At 52.8% G+C, this 16520-nt stretch overlaps 1 protein-coding gene across 1 annotated transcript in view; it reads right to left on the reverse strand.

The window, feature by feature from the left end:
• The window catches only part of LOC101426963 (poly [ADP-ribose] polymerase 1), a 40225-nt gene extending 24520 nt beyond the window's left edge, over positions 1-15705 (reverse strand). The window contains exons 1-5 of the mRNA XM_058292853.2: positions 15465-15705; positions 10228-10393; positions 3762-3877; positions 2391-2605; positions 689-788 (exon numbers count right to left, since the gene is read on the reverse strand). Of these exons, the coding sequence (XP_058148836.1) occupies positions 689-788; positions 2391-2605; positions 3762-3877; positions 10228-10393; positions 15465-15584 (717 nt within the window). The 5' untranslated portion in view covers positions 15585-15705. The remainder of the gene's footprint in view (positions 1-688; positions 789-2390; positions 2606-3761; positions 3878-10227; positions 10394-15464) is intronic.
• Between the last annotated feature and the right edge of the window lie 815 nt (positions 15706-16520).

The raw sequence follows: 16520 nt of genomic DNA on the forward strand, positions 1-16520 counted from the left end.
TCCTGAGGACCCCTCACCCTGCTTCACCAAGGACACCCTCGTTTAAACCCAGCCAACGACCACCAATTTAAGGGGCGAACATCCTCTCTCATCACCTGCTTTCTAGTCCTCTAATTTTTTATGACAAGAGGTGGTCCTCATTTTAAAATATGGGAAACCTTTATCGCTTTCCATCTATCCTTTGGTATCCTTTATTTTTATTTTTTGTTAATATATTTATTTTTTTAAAAAGATATTTAGGTTACATAAATGTTACCTAAAAATAAAGGGGAGTCCCATACACCCCGCTCACTCCCCCTCGCTCACACCCCTCCCAGACTTTCCCACGTTAACAACATCCTCCATTAGTGTGGTATGTTTGTTACAATATTTGGTTTCCGCTGTTCGCCAGCGACCCCGGGGGTTCAGATGGAGAGTGGGGGATACCTGGGCCACAGCACAGATTTCACATCATTTCAGGGTGAGGCTGGCGAGGGGAGCAGACCCCTGATCAGCAACTGCTTGAACCCTGCTGACACCAACAGCTTAATGTGGGTTCTGGCCCAAATAAGAACTTTTGTTTCTTTGGGAAGAAGGAAGAAAACAGTCTGGTGTGAAAAGTCACGCTTGGGAACTCTTAAAGGTCTTGGCAAGTGGCCACACCTTCCCAGAGGGAGGGCAAGAACTGGAGACACTAGCTCGCACTCACCTTGAGGGCCTTTTCTAGCTTACTATCCTTGTCTTTTTCTTTTTTGGATTTCTTCTTGGCCACTTCATCAATTCCATCTACCTCATCACCTTTTCTCTTTCTGAAAGAGACACAGGATATAATAAGAAAAAGAACCACTAAGATGGCATGACAGAATATCTACAACAAGGTACGTGTTTTTAAACATTTTAACCACTCTGCCAGGCCCTGCGCCACGTGGCACCCTCTTCTCCCAGGGCCCCCGGGTGCTCCCTGGAGCGGGAAGCCCCTCTATCTGGCCGTATTCTCAACCAAGGCGGCAGGTGACTCCACCCACTGCAGAAGCCACTCGCCCAGCCAGGCGGGCGGCAGGGGCTGCGCGGAGCCTTGGAACACCCAGGACAGGGATCCAGGGCTCAGGCCCCGCTTGACAGCAACGAGGCCCCGTGGAAGGGTTCAGCAGGGACTATGCTGGAGGCAAGCCCATGGCTGAGACAGGCACTGCAGGGAGGGGAAGGCAAGTCTAGGGGCCGCGCTTCCACGCTAAGCTCCAAGCTGTCCCGAGCAGGCTGCTCCAGAGGTGGGGCTGTGCTGCCACCTGAGCCAAGTAAGAAACGGGCATCACGCTGAACTCAAGGGAGGAAACCCGATACCAGGGCAGAGGCGGTCAGCACGCGGTCCAGCCATCACCTGGACACGTTCTCATCCACAAAGAGGGAAAACATCACCTACCCCACAAGGCTGTGGTGATGGACAGAAGAAACGCCCCGTGCAAAGCGCTTAGTACAGTGTCTGGCACACTCAAAGCGCTCACTAAATCCTGGTTATTACTACTGCATAAACGTGAGCTTAGGAATTCCTACAGCACCACGTGCTGCAATGCTGAGGGCTTTCTGATCCATGCGCCTAATTCCCAGTTTTCTCACATTCCAGAGCCATGTGAGCTGCCGCCGTGGTTTATTGGGTAGGCTGTGCCTGGCACTGAAATGGCGATGGGGGAGGCCAGGACCACCGCGACCCTGGCAGGCCCACAGCCACTGCCCCAGGAGCAGCGGGCACACCACCACCCGCCAGGCCTCCACCTGCGGGCACGATCCCTGGGGAAGAGGGGCCAGCGCAGGGAAAGCTGGAGAGCAGCAAGTGCCCAAGGACTCGCGATGGCCCCTGGCAGCGTTTCCATCTAGATTCTAACACCTCCGGATACCTACACCGGTCCAAGTGGTGAGCCAGGAACTTTGCACCCACTGCCCCCTGCCCATCTCCCATTGGGGATTGGGTGTGGCCCAGGGCTGAGCTACTGCTTCCCAAGTATGAGGCCCTGGGGTCAATCCCTGCACCACTTGTAACAAAGGGCACAGACATATGGGGACGCTCCAGCCCCAGAAGCCTACTAGGGACCTAAGGGGATGTGAAGAACAGGCACGAGAGTGGCCTTTAAAGGTATGAAGGGCTGTGCAGAGAAGTGGCCTTTTACTTCACCTGTCCCTGAACAAAAGATGTAGGAGGGGGAAACACACCGCGGGGCGGGGGGGGGGGGAGCCTTCAGGGGGAGGTCCCCTGGTGAGGCTGGAACCACTGGGAAGGACACAGCAGCTCCCTCCAGCCCTCTCCTCTGCCCGTGGCGGCCGGGAGGAGCCAAGCTCTGCTGTTGTCCTCCCTCACCTGCCCCTCCCTGGCTCCCACCAGGAGGGATGGACCCTGGAGGGCCTTCGGCCCCGCTCACCCTTCACTCTTGACTCCTGGGAGCTGCTTCTTCAGGGCTTCTTTGTCCTCTGGAGTGAGGAGGCTGAAGCCCTTGAGCTGGCTGGCGCTGTACTCGGGCCGGAAGCCCAGCTCCGCCCTGCTGCTGACGAAGCAGTGTGGATGGTACCAGCGGTCGATCATGCCCAGCTGTGGCTTCTCTGGGTCTAGCATCTTCTTGGACAGGCGTACCTGGCCCTGTAGGAAAAAGCGCAATGTGGCGGGACTGCACTTGACCAGCAAGAGGCCTGGCCAGCAGCCAGGGGGCCGCCGGAGAGCTTGGCTCTGCTACGGCACCAAGGGCTGTGCCTTCCCCTCAAACCCTAGCTTTCTCGTTTTGGGCGGAGTCCCGCCGTGACATTTCCCTGAGAGTGTTTCTGTTGGCCTGGAACACTCAACTGTGCCGAGTGGAGCTGGGGCAGGCGCAGAAGCCACCGGCCACAGGTGCAGTGCAGGCGACAGGCAGAGACTGCAGCTCTGCTTCCTCGATGGACTCGCAGGGTCTCTTCACACAGAGGAAGCCCTCCCGAGCAGGCAAGACCCCAGTTCTGCCGCTCTGCCCTGGTCACGACGTCCAGGCCGGCGTTCCGGGTGTTCCCTGCCTGCGAGCCCCCACTCCAGAGGACTGCGCAAGAGGGGCTGACGCCACGCAGGCTCCTTCTCAGGCAAGCAACACCCAACAGCAGACAGCTCTCACACTCCCCTCGAAGCGAAGGGGAGCTTAACTTTTACTTCCATTGTTTGGTGGCTGAAGGTAGCTGGAGAAGATCTGGCAATGTCCATGTTTTTCTCCCGAGATACTCACGGACTCATCGCTTCCTGTGAAATGCCCCAAGGAGCCTTCCATCATTGCCTTAAACTAACCAGCCGGGACCCTGTATAAGATCAGGAAGGCGGGAGGCTGGAGGCACAGGCCGAGCCTTCCACCAGCACCTCTCGCTCCTCAAAGGGCCGTCCATTCCCCACTGCACTCCGCCTCAGCGACCAGGAGCTGGGAAGCACTGGTAATGCAGTTGCGCTGATTTAGGAGAGAAACTGGAGGCTCCTATCAGAACTTCACACACAACCTGGCCCTAAAAAGACGGCCGCCCCGCCCTCGTGCACGTGCTTCCCACGCGCTCCCAGGACTCCCGAGAGCAGGCACGGCCATGTCTGAGGACTGGCCTGTGAGTCAGAATTAGGACCTCCTGGCTTAAGAGGCCACCATCACCTCTGTATCCACTGAGAGTTTCACTTTATTTTTAACCACCAGTGTTGATACTAATTATTGAAAGCTCTGTTTTCCCCCCTTTTCTTGAGGTATCTAATGCAAGGAATTTGTAAAGATCAGACATTTGAACACCCAAACACTCACCTTTTCTATCTTCTCCATACAGCCCTTGCAGGTGCTTCTGTTGGACTTGGCATACTCTGCTGCAAAGTCACCCAGTGTCTTCTCCGTCTTGCTGCCACCTCCATCCTGGCCTTTGCCTGGACAATACGACACAAGGCAATGCTCACCCCAAGAGCCTCAGAGCTTTCTCCAAAATGCCTGTTCTTCTCCACCTCCCCAGGAGCCTTACCCTAGACTACAGTTGGTTCATCTCATTTCTGTCCATTTGTAACAGTGACTGTTGGTAATAGAGCTTCTTTTCTGGTGATAAAATGTCTTTTCTTAAGAGACAAAACCTCTCTTTGACACAGCTTGATGTTAGCTGGTGGTTGCTGTGATGACTTCCCACCTCTCCCCATTTTCTGTGGTGTCCCTCCTCACTGCAGAGTACTTATTAAGTACTTGCACCGATTCAAATTCTAACTCTGTCTTCTAGTTTCCTACAGACTTTTGATTTATCTAATCTAAATGCTGAATTAAAGAGAGTATCTTGATATAGAAACAAGCACCAGTAAATAAAAGAATTAAAATATGTGCTCAAAGCGTCATTTCAAATTAGTGGGGAAAGGATGAATTATTCAGTGAAGAGTTTTAGGGAAGCCAGTCAACCATTTGGGGGCAAAAGTTAGATTCTTTTCTTATATAAAAGAGAATTCCAAGATGTACACACATACATACAATGGAATATTATTCATCTATAAAAAGGAATGAACCTTAAAGACATGTTGAGTGAAACAAGCCATTCACAAAAGGACAAATATTGTATGATCTGACTTGTATGAAATAATTAGTATATGCAAATTCACAAAGTAAAAAACTAGAGGACAGATTACTAGGGGGCCAGGTAAGGCTGGGGAGTGGGGCGTCAACGCGTAGTGTGAAGTGTTCTGAGTGGGATGATGGGAGAGTTTTGCTAATGGATGGTGGTGATGGTGGCGTAACATTGTGAATCTAACTAAGCCCACTGAATTCTGTAACAAAGTAGATAAAATGGGAAATGTGAGGTTGCATATATGCTACCAGGATAAAAATTAAAAAACAAAACCGCAAAAACACAGAACTATACAACACAAAGCGTGAATCCTAATGTAAACCATGGCACGTGGTTAGTTAATAGCAGAATTTAATAATAGTGTTCCATCAACTGCCACAAAGGTACCACATTAATGCAAAGTGTTAGGAACAAGGAAGACTGTGCTGTATAGTTTGGAAAAGTAAAGCCATCAGGGAAGCGGATTTGGCTCAACTGATAAAAGAGCATCCACCTACCATATGGGAGGTCCAGGGTTCAAATCCAGGGCCTCATGACTAGTGTGGTTAGCTGGCCCATGTGTAGTGCTGAGTGCACCCACTCAGGGGTGTTGCCCGTGTAGGGGAGCCCCACGTACAAGGAGTGCACCCTGTAAGGAGAGCCGCCCCACGCAAAAAAAGTGCAGCCTGCCCAAGAGTGGCATTGCACACATGGAGAGCTGATGCAGCAAAATGATGCAACGAAGAAACACAGATTCCCGGTGCCACTGACAAGAATGCAAGCGGACACAGAAGAATACACAGCGAATGGACATGGAACAGACAATGCGGGGGGGGGGGGTGTGGAGAGAAATTTTTAGAAATCTTTAAGGAAAAAAAAAAAAGTAAAGCCATCTGTATTCGTAGATGCTGTGATTGTGTGTAAGAAATCCTTAGGACTCTACAAAAAAGCTAGAAGAATGAGTAAATGAATTTAGCAGTTGGTGGGGGCACAAGGTCAACATACAAAATATACACAATAAACAATTAGAAAAAGAAATCAAAACACTACTATTTAAATAGAAATAGAAGATATAAAACAGATAAATTTGACAAAAAATGTGTAAGACCTCTCACTGAAAGCTACAAGACTTGCCTAAAGACGCAAATAAATGGAGGGAGATGGCACATTCATAGATTGGAAGACTCAATTTGTTACGATGTCAATTACCCCGTTTGATCTATAGATTCAATGCAATGCTAATCAAAATCCTAGCTGGCTTTTTGGGGAAAGAAACGGAAAAGTTTACTGCAAAATTTATAAGGGATCTCAAAAGACAGAGAAAGGCCAAAACAATTTTGAAAAAGAACCAAGTTGGAGGAACGATACTACCTCATTTCACGATTTATTATACAGTTACAGTCACCAGGTGTGGGACTAACAGACAAATAAATCAACGGACCTGAAAGGAGTCCAGAAAAAGACCCCCAGTTATGCTGTCAAAGAAACCAAAGCCATCAGGGGTGGAAAGGAATCCTTTTCAACAAAGGGTGCTGAAAACAGGGTGGCCACACAGAAAAAAGATGAACACCTACGTCACACCTAACACAAAAATTAATTTAAGGTAGATAAAAAACCTAAATGTAAAAGCTAAAACAAAATTTCTAGAAGAAATCAAAGGAGTATATCTTCACGATCATGAGTAGGCAGTTTTCTTAGGACTCAGAAAGCACTAATCCATAAAGAAAAAACAATCAATAAATCAGACTTCATCAAAATTAAAACTTGCTCATCAAAAGTGTCATTAATTAAACAAAAGGCAAGCCACAGACAGAAGGGATTTGCCATATACATATCCAATGAAGGACATCTAGACCAGACTAGTACCTCTTAAATCAAATTAAAAATGAAAGTGAAGACCCGCCCCTACTAGAGGGGCAACGTGCAAAGATGGGCCACCCCATGCGGGTGCGGGTGAGAATGGACTGCCCAGGGCCCGCTGTGGGAAGGTGAACGGCACGGCTCCTTTGGAAAACAGCCAGGCACTTCCCACAGAGTTAAACACACATCCACCTGCATGACTGAGCCATTCCACGCCTAGGTATTCACCCAAGAGAAATGAGAGCACACATCTGCACAAAGCAGCTGTTACTTGTAATAGCCCAGAACTGGCAAAAACCCACGTCCCCAAGAGGAGGATGAATGAGCCAACTGTGGTGCATGTGTACAAGGGACCACTTGGAAACACAAAGAGAACTGACTGTGGATTTGGCACAACAAACAGGGTGTCCGCCTACCACATGGGAGGTCCAGGGTTCGATCCCCAGGGTCTCCTCACGGGTCTCCTCACCTGTGTGGTGAGTTGGTCCCATGCCACACAGGGGTGTCCCCCACACAGGGGTGTCCCCCGCGTAGAGGAGCCCCATGCACAAGGAGTGTGCCCCTTAAGGAGAGCCACCCCGTGCAAAAATAGTGTAGCTTCCCCAGGAGCAGCACCGCACACACGGAGAGCTGTTGCAGCAAGATGACACAACAAAAAGAGACACAGATTCCCAGTGCTGCTGACAAGAATACAAGTGGACACAGAAGAACACACAGCGAATGGATACAGAGAGCAGACAACTGGTGGGGGGAAGGGGAGAGAAATAAATTAAAATCTTAAAAAAAAAAAGACAAGCGACTGGCAACATGAGACAGCTTGGACGAAACCTCCAACGCTGAGCTGAGCAAAAGAAGCCGCACACATGCAAAATTAACCTGGGGGTAGAAATCAGAACAGTGGTACCTGGGCGGGTTGACTAGCAGAGGGTATACAGAACTTTCTGGCAAGATAGAAATGTGCTATAACTGAATGGGGTACTTGTTATTTATATGTAAAAATTGGTCAAAACTTGCCAGAACTGTATAATTAAGATCTATGAACACAACTATGAAAACTGTTTTTCATATTTCAGAAGAAAGATTTAAAACACATAAAAGATACCAATGAAGAGACTATAAGAAGACAGATGTGACTACTCAGACATTCAATCAAAAGATGGAACTTCAATGTGGCAAGAAATGTAATACACAAGGCCAGAAGAAAAATGTCAAAATGGGAAAAATATTTGCAAAATGTATGAAAAAGAAAAGAACCTATTACATCTGACTAAGAAAACGTCAAGGGAAGCGGATGTGGCTCAGGTGACTGAGCTCCTGCCTACCACATGGGAGTTCTGTGGGTTCGGTTCCCAGTGCCTCCTAGAGAAGACAGCAAGCTGGTGTGATGGCAGAGGTGGCAAGCCGATACAACAAAAGACACAAGGAAAACATAATGAGACACACAACAAAGCAGGGAGCAGAGGTTCCCAGTGCCTCCTAAAGAGAAAAACAAGCAAGACAGCGAGCTGATGCGACAGGCAGGTGTGGCAAGCTGAAGCAACAAGCTGACGAAACGAGACACAAGAAGAAAAAACATAATGAGACACAACAAAGCAAGGAATGGAGATGGTTCAAGTGATTAGGCACCCCCTTCCCATATCACAAGTCCTAGTGCCTCCTAAAGACATAGCACACAGCAAATGCAAACAGGCAGAAATAAATAAAATACATCTTAAAAAAGAAACAAAAAGAAAAAGTCAAAAGAACCCAACAGAAAAATGGGGCAAGGACACAGACAAGTATCAAGGTAATACTAATGGCTTACAGACATAGGACAATGCTCTATTTTGCTCAACAGACATACCGAGCAATAGTGAGGAAGCGGTGATATGGGTCTATATATAAAGCTGGTACAAGTGTAACTGACACAACTTTTCTGGCGGGCAACTTGGCACCTTAGAATTGTTCATCCCATTAGCAACAATTGCACTTCTTGGAAATGAAGAATTAACTGGGGGAAGCAATGTGGCTCTAGCGATGGGGATCCTGTCTACCATATGGGATGCCCAGGGTTCGAATCCCAGGGCCTTCTGGTGAAGGCGAGCTGGCTTCCATGGCAAGCTAGCCCGTGTGGAGTGCTGGCCTACACAGGAGTACGGGCCCGTGCAGCAAGATGGCCTGAGTGGAGTGTTGGCCAGTGCGGAGAGCTGATGCAGCAAGATGATGCAACAGAAAGACACACAGAGGAGAGACAATAAGAGACGCAGCACGCACATGAGGTGGTGCAAGAAATGGAACACCTCTCTCCCACTTGAGAAATCAGTTCCTGGTGCTGCCTAAAGAGAAGACAAGCAGACACGGAAGAACACATCGAATGGACAGAGAGAGCAGATAATGGGGGGGGGGGTATGTGTGTGTAAAGAAATAAATCTGAAAAAAAAAAAAAAGAGCGAGCTGGCAGGAGAAGCAGGTGCAAGCTGACTCAACAAGAGACATGAGAAAAACACTGAGAGACAATGAAGCAGAGAGTGGATGTGGCTCAAGTGATTAGATGCCTCCCTCCCACATTGGAGGTCACAGGATCTGTTCCTGTTGCCTCCTAAAAAAACAAAGAAGATGAAAAGACACAGCAAGTGCAAACAACAAGGGGGTAGGGAGAAATAAAATAAATCGTTATTAAAAAAAAAATAACTGGACAATTCCCAAAGAGCTACAAGAAGTCTGCAGCAGCTCTATTTGGCCAAATTGTTACAAACCTGGTCTCAAGAGCCAGACGGCCTGGGTTTAAATCCTGGCCCAAGCATTCAGCTCCCATGTAAACTTGGGTCAGTTACTTAACTTCTCTGTGCCTCGGTTTCCCTATCTGTAAAAACTAAGGTCTGTTGCTATTAGATTAAATCAATGTATGCCAAGTTCTTGAAAGAGTGCATAGACTTTATCAAGACCTCAATAAATGAATACTAGGCAGCTATTAAATATAAGGATGGAAATCTGTAACTTTCAACATGAGAACAGGATCTCATTTTCTATAGGAAAGAAAAAAACGTGCACACACGCATACATGTGAACTGGTATTTGTATAGAAGAAAATCTTGTAAAGAGCCAACCCCCAAAGTTAATGAGTGATAGTTACCTCTGGATTATAGGACCTGGGATGATTTAAACTTTTCATATGTCTGAAAACATGGTAAATCAGGCTCTTTGGTTTAAGATGGTTTCACAAAAGAAAAACATTTATAGCAAAATTGTTATGCCTTTTTGCATTAGGTTATAACTTCTCATACATACACACATGAATTATAACTTGATATCCTCCATCTAGGGCCCCAAAACAACAGCTGTCACTTTCCTGACTACGAAGAGGAAGAAGGCAAGTCCTTTGCTGAAACGGACACACTCACCCTCCAGACCCTTACTGGGCAAATGGACACGCACTCACAATTCCGAGCTGTTACTGGTCTCAGTCCCCAGCGGCTCTGAAGCAGCTGGAGGTAAACACCCTGCCCTCTGGCGTGGGGGCAGGCCCAGAGACCAGTTACCACGGGCCCCAGCACCCCAGGCGCCATGCTGCCATCCCCTCCCACCGGTGTCCTGGAGGTATGACGACAGGGTAAACGGGGTCAGCGTGACCAGTGTAGGAAGGCAGAGAAACGAAACGCAGTCCTTCCTAAGGGATGAAAATCTGAGTTTAACAAAACCACCTGGCACCACCCCAATGCAGGACAGCGCAGGGCTGCTGAAGTAACAGCGGCACACGCCCTCTGCGTGCCAGGCGAAGAGCCCTCCTTTGCTGTCTTGGAAATGGCCCCTGGAAGCTGCGGGCTGGAGGCGGGCCCTGGCTGCTCCCTCTGTACGCACCCGTCACGCCCCCGGCCTCTGCCGTCTTCTTGATTTTCTGCTGGTCATCCCACCGAATCTCGGAGAACCCATCCACTTCAACGTCAGGGTGCCGGATGGAGTGGCCGACCTTCCAGAAGCAGGAAAAGTGGTACCAGTGTGGGACCTTCCCATCAAACATGGGGGACTAGAAGAAAGCAAATCAGGGAGGGAGATGAGCAGTACGCTCCGAGCTGGACTCCCTGGGCCTGCCTCAACCCCAGCCCCTGCACCTGAGCAACGCAACAGCTCTTGTTCCCATACCTGGAAAACGAGGACGGCCGTGCCTGTGCTCCCCCTATCTCACAGGAAAAACTGCAGACAGACAGAAATAGCACCCCTGCTCCACATTTCTTCTCAGACAGCCTGGAAAACCTCTGCCTGCTTTTCCTGGCCTGTTCTCTAGGACGTGAAGCGTGGTGGCATTTTAGAGAACAGAGCTCTGCCCCAGGCCCCCTTCTTCCCCACGACACAACCCCTGAGGGCGAAGTGGGACACACAGAGACGCTCTGCTCCGTCTCGAATCCCACTGCGTCTGACTGGGAAAGGTCGGGTAGCTGCTGCAGTCAGCCTGATTATTCAAAGGGCCTGGGGGGCCCAGAGAGGGCTCTTTAAGTGCCCCTGCAGTTTAGAATAACGAGAACAAGTCCCAGATAATGAGCAAGGCTGGGAAAATGTGTCAGCTCACAGCAGCCACAAAGGTGTGCAGTGAATGGACACACTTCCGAGAGTGGAAAACAAAAGTGAACAGTTTAGAGGAAGCAGGCTAGAGGGGCGGGCGCCAGGACCCCGGGCCTATGTCTACACTGACAGCTCCTCCCTCACTAAGGGCCCTGTCCTGGTGCCGGAGCCCAAAGTCCAGCACACAGGGGCAGGGGAGGCCCCACCACAGCGGGGCTTTTCCTTTGCTACATCACACTCAGATCAGTATTCTTGATGTGACAGTGTCGGGCAACAGGGGTGGTGGCGGGGAAGAGCGAGGGGGAGAACCTGGCGCTGACTTGGCCCCTGGTGCCCTCCCAAGCCACGGTGTGTACCCCATTACCAGCCTTTAAGTGCCCCTCCCCAACTCTACAGAGGGAGACAGTGGGGTGGGCAGTGACCTGGCCTGAACCTGAATCTGATGCCACAGTTCTTTCCACAACACGCTTGAAAGAAATGGCCCACTTACATGCATATTTACAGAACGTCAAGCTAAGTGGCATAAACGAGTCGAAAAAATACCAAGGCAGCACTAAAACACAGCGCGATCCTCGCGGGCACGGGCGAGGTGGCGGACAAGCCCCGGATGGGCTGCACTAAGTGCAGGGGGGGCCTGCACCCCCAGGCCTCCTCGGCTGCTCCCCTGCTGGCACGCTCACCGCCCAGGCCCCGAAGCACACCCCCAGCCCCAGGTGAGGAGCAGACTGCTGCGTGGCTACCTCGTCAGCGCTGGGTGCTGCGGGGCCACTGGCTCCCAGGGGTGTGGTGCCTGCCTTAGCATCAAGCTCACAGAGGGCATGTCCACTGTCCCAAGGCCAGAGGGAAGGAAGGAAGGATGGGAATCACTGCCGTGGAAACCAGACAACAAATGGTATTCCTGGGCGTGGGCTCGCGCGTGGCTTTCACACTTCCCACCCGCTTCCACGGAGGCAGCTGGTGCAGACGCGGAACAGAGGCAGCCAGCAGGCAGCCCGCCAGCCCGGCCCCAGCCCACCCTCCTCTGCAGCGCCCCAGACTCAAGCCCCCGGCTGGGGCGTCTCTCCCTGGCTCTGGTGCCATGTCCCCCACCCACCACCACTGCGCCAGACACCAGCGAGGCTGCCCAGGTCCAGCCGGACTGCGGCGCACTCACAGCATGGGCGGGGACCGCAGCCCCGTCCTCCCGCAGCTCGGACCCCGGGGCCAAGACAAGCTCGAACCCAAGACTCAGGAACGAGGACCCGGCAGGAAGGGCACGAAACCACGGCTCCATCGCCGTGGCGGGGGCAGCTCAGCAAAGCTGCAGGACACGCCGTCGTTCACTCAGCAGCTCCTACTAAGCACCTGCCCAGGGTTAGAGGTGAGCAACCAGGTGTGCACAGGTCCTCCCCCAGCCACCCGTTCTCTCCCTTTAACAGAGACATACCACCTGCCCTATCTCCCTAATAGGGCTCAGCAAGGGAGAGAGCTCCCTGGGGCACCACAGCCCCCCAAGTGCCCCGCACCTCCCCTCAGGCAGCAGTTAAAGGTCCGTGACAGCAGCTGACCCTGCACAAGTGTAAAAGAGCGCAGAGAAGAATGGCTTCTTTCTTTCCTGCTTCAAAAGGCTCAGGCTGTAGAAGAACCAACTTTAAACTCCAAAGACAGACTCAAGTCCACAAAGGAAACATCACGGTCCATTCCCAGTTACAATCACACAAGACATTTACTTTTTTTAAAGGAGGCACTGGGGACTGAACCCAAGGATCTTGTACAGAGGAGGCAGGTGCTCAACCACTGAGCTATGTCTGTACCTGACTGGCTATATTTAGTGGTTTTTTTTTTTAAATTTCTCTCCCCTTCCCCGCCCCCAGTTGTCTGTTCTCTTGTCTATTTGCTGCATGTTCTTCTTTGTCCGCTTCTGTTGTTGTCAGCGGCATGGGAATCTGTGTTTCTTTTTGTTGCGTCATCTTGCTGCCTCAGCTCTCTGTGTGGGCAGCACCATTCCTGGGCAGGCTGCACTTTCTCTTGCGCTGGGCGGCTCTCCTTACGGGGCGCACTCCTTGTGCGTGGGACTTCTCTACACGGGGGACACCCCTGCGTGGCAGGGCACTCCTTGTGCACATCAGCACTGCGCATGGGCCAGCTCCATATGGGTCAAGGAGGCCCCGGGTTTGAACCCTGGACCTCTTCATGTGGTAGGCAGACGCCCTATCCACTGGGCCAAGTCCACTTCTCTATATTTACTTTTAAGGGAATCTGAAGGCTGAATGAGTGCCCACAATTTTACAATTTTAACTGACAGTAATTTAAGTTTACTTTCTCAAGAGAGCCATCCTTGACTTTCCAGAGCTAACCCTCCACCCTTCTGTAAGAGTCTGGGCTTGTCTCAACACAATGGCGCGTCTCTGTCCTTCCCACTGCAGCCGGATCTAATGGACAGTCTGGTGAAGACTATGGACGTCCCTTTGTCGGAATAATATTTAACAAGCACAGGAAATAACATAGGCTCACAAGGGAAAGCTATTATTCTAAGATAATCATCAAAATTTTTCAGAAGTAATTTTGGGATATAGTAAACCACGATCTTTAAAGTGTTAAATAACAATCTAGTACCTGGTCTAGTAACTGCTGTAAATTTGAAATAGCGATGAGAATAAACGATATTCTGAAAAAGATCCAAAACTATAAAGCGATATGAAAACATCTATAATTACTATTGGCGATAAAAAGCAGAGATGCCTTTGCTGTGTTAGTTACATTCACAATCTGGAAAATAACATATTTTGCCTAAAGGTCAGTGAAAATAAATATGCAAATCCCCCCTCCCCGCGTGTCCCGTCTCCCACCCAGAACAGAAGTTAAGAGTCCCCAGAGCAGGCTCCCCATATAGCTGGGGTAGAGATCGAAGCTCTTCAAATCATAGGCCCTGCCTTCCTCTTTTCTGGTCTTCCCACCCCACTTCCGTGAATGAAGATGCCAAACCACGCTCCCACGTTGGCTGGGCCTCCTGGGTTCCTCTCCTGGGCGCGCAGGGAGCCTGGCGCGCGGCTCCGTCAGCGGGCATCCGCCCCACTACAGCAGCACGGTTGGCTTACCCGTCATCTTCCCGTGAGCCAACCTGGACGCTCCCAAGGGCGGAGTCTGTCCTCGTGTCCCCAGTACCTAAAACAGTGCCTGAACATAACAAGAGCTCCACAAACGCTTACTGAATGAAGCACAGCGTGCCAGGGACTGAGCTAGAGAGGCCCTGAGGACACCAAGACAACCTCATGCTGGCACTTGGCACCCACTCCCCGCCTTGTCTCCCGTAAGTGCCGGAACGCCGTGAGGGCTACCGGGTCCTTCCTAAACACACCCCCACGTCACGACAGAGGGCACATCAAGAGCTATCCCTAAGCTTGGGTAGCAGGCAGCTGCGCCCTGCCCCGCGGGAGCCTTCAGACACACCTCGTCGCGCACAACACCATCTCAGGAGAGGGGATCGCAGGACCCCCAACCTGCCCCGAGCCTCTCCACTCAAGCCAACAGCTGCAAAAGCATCCAGAAGGCAGCCTGGACCAGGGAAGTTTGGGGAAAATGCTGCTTTAAAGCGTAAATGAGACCAAAGGGAATGCACCGTACAGAAATGACAACTACTTTGTACAGAAGTGCATAATTAAAATTTAAAAAATGGTGAGCCTGCGTTGAAATGATGGTCAAAAATAGATCTTAGACAAATGCAAGCGGATGCAGAAGAGCTCACGGCCAGTGGACACAGAGCAGACAACAGAGGGGAAGGGGAGAAAAATAAACAAATCAAATCTTTAAAAGAAAAGAAAAGAAAAAACAAACAAAAATAGGTCTTAGAAAAATCCCCTAAACCATCACCACTAACGTACAGCAAGAGGTGGGTCAAGACCCGAGCAGCTTCCAGAGACCTCGCCCGCCTCCCCCCAGGCCAGGGGCCTTGAAACTAGAACTCCGCCACCGCCCGAAGATAAGGAGAGCAGCTCCTAGTTTTTGAAATGCAAAAGACATTACCAGCGACAAAGCCCATTTCCCGAGTTTTTCCTGCCAAATCAGCAAAAGGCCCTGCCGCGGCGCCACAGCCCCCGCCAGCTCCCCTCAGCCCCCGCCTCCTCAGCCCCCCCAGCTCCCCCTAAGCCCCCTCAGCCCCCCCAACTCCCCCTCAGCCCCCTCCAGGCCTCCTCAGCCCCCCCCAACTCCCCCTAAGCCTCCTCAGCCCCCCGCAACTCCCCCTCAGCCCCCTCAGCCCCCGCCAGGCCTCCTCAGCCCCCCCCAGCTCCCCCTAAGCCTCCTCAGCCCCCCCCAGCTCCCCCTCAGCCCCCGCCAGGCCTCCTCAGCCCCCCCCAGCTCCCCCTCAGCCCCCTCAGCCCCGCGCCAGCTCCCCCCTCAGCCCCTCCCCCTCCCCTCAGCCCCTGCCGGCCCCCCGCCAGCCCCCACAGGTCTCCGCCAGCCCCCTTCAGCCCCCCTCAGCCCCCGTCGGATCCCCTCAGCCCCCCGCCAGCCCCCTCCTTCCCCCTCCCCCTCCCCCAGTTCGGCCCTGCGGCCCGCACCTGCACCATGATGGCCATTCGCAACGAGGCCTTGGCGATGCTCTCGCCACATTTCTTGCAGGAGGCGCGCCCGCTCTTGGCGTATTCCACCCGGTAGAGCCTGTCCGAGGCCTCCGCCATCCTCCTCCTCGTGCCGCCGCCGCAGCCTGCAGCCCGCTACGCCGAGCACACCGCGCCGCTCGCCCGCCGCTCGCGGATAGATTGCTGATGCCTGGCCGCGGGAACGCCCCCGGCGCGCGCGCATGGGGCGGGGCCGGCCGCGTACGCGCCCAGGGGGCGGGACCTCCTCGGCGCCCGGGGCGGGGTTTCCTGGGCGCCTGCGCGGGCGCGTGATTGGGAGGTGGGATGGGCGTGGCCACAGGCAGGGCGTGACCGCGTGAGGCGGGGCTCCGCTGGAGGGTGGACAAGGTCTGCGGCGGGGCTGCGCGGGGCGGGGCTCTGCTGGCGGGTTAGGCGTGTTTGAGGGCGTGGCTGCGCAGGGCTCCTGGACGAGGGCGAGGCTGCGGAGGCGGGCGTGACTACGTGGGGCGTGGTTCCGCTGGCAGGGGCGTGGCTTCAGGACGTGGCTGCGAGACTACGTGAGACAGGGCTTCGCAGGCGGGGTAGGCGTGTTTGAGGGCGTGGCTGCGCGGGGCAGGGGCCAGGGGCGTGGCTTCGCTGGCGGGCGGGCGTGATTTGCGGCGTGGCTGCGCGGGGCTCCTGGACCAGGGCGAGGCTGCGGGGGCGGGCGTGAATGCGCGGGGCGTGGCCGCGCTGGCCGGGGGCGTGGCCGCGCTGGCCGGGGGCGTGGCTGCGCTGGCTGCTGGCGGGGGCGGGGCTGCGGGGCTGCGCGGGGCGGCCCCGCCTTGCAGCCACGTGGAGGACCCGCCGTCCCAGAGCCGCCTCGGGTTCCTGCTGGAGGCCTGCCAGGCCGGCCCTGGAGGCGCTCACCTGGCCTGCGCACCTGCCGAGGCTGGCGCCGCCTCCGCGCTCTTACCGGGGGGTCTCAGCCGTACCCTGGTTTCCGAATCACTTCACAGCTGGAGATAACCCAAAGTATTGTTAAACTCAAAATGT

This window comes from Dasypus novemcinctus, unplaced genomic scaffold, assembly GCF_030445035.2.
Source record: "Dasypus novemcinctus isolate mDasNov1 unplaced genomic scaffold, mDasNov1.1.hap2 scaffold_378, whole genome shotgun sequence".
NCBI lineage: Eukaryota > Metazoa > Chordata > Mammalia > Cingulata > Dasypodidae > Dasypus > Dasypus novemcinctus.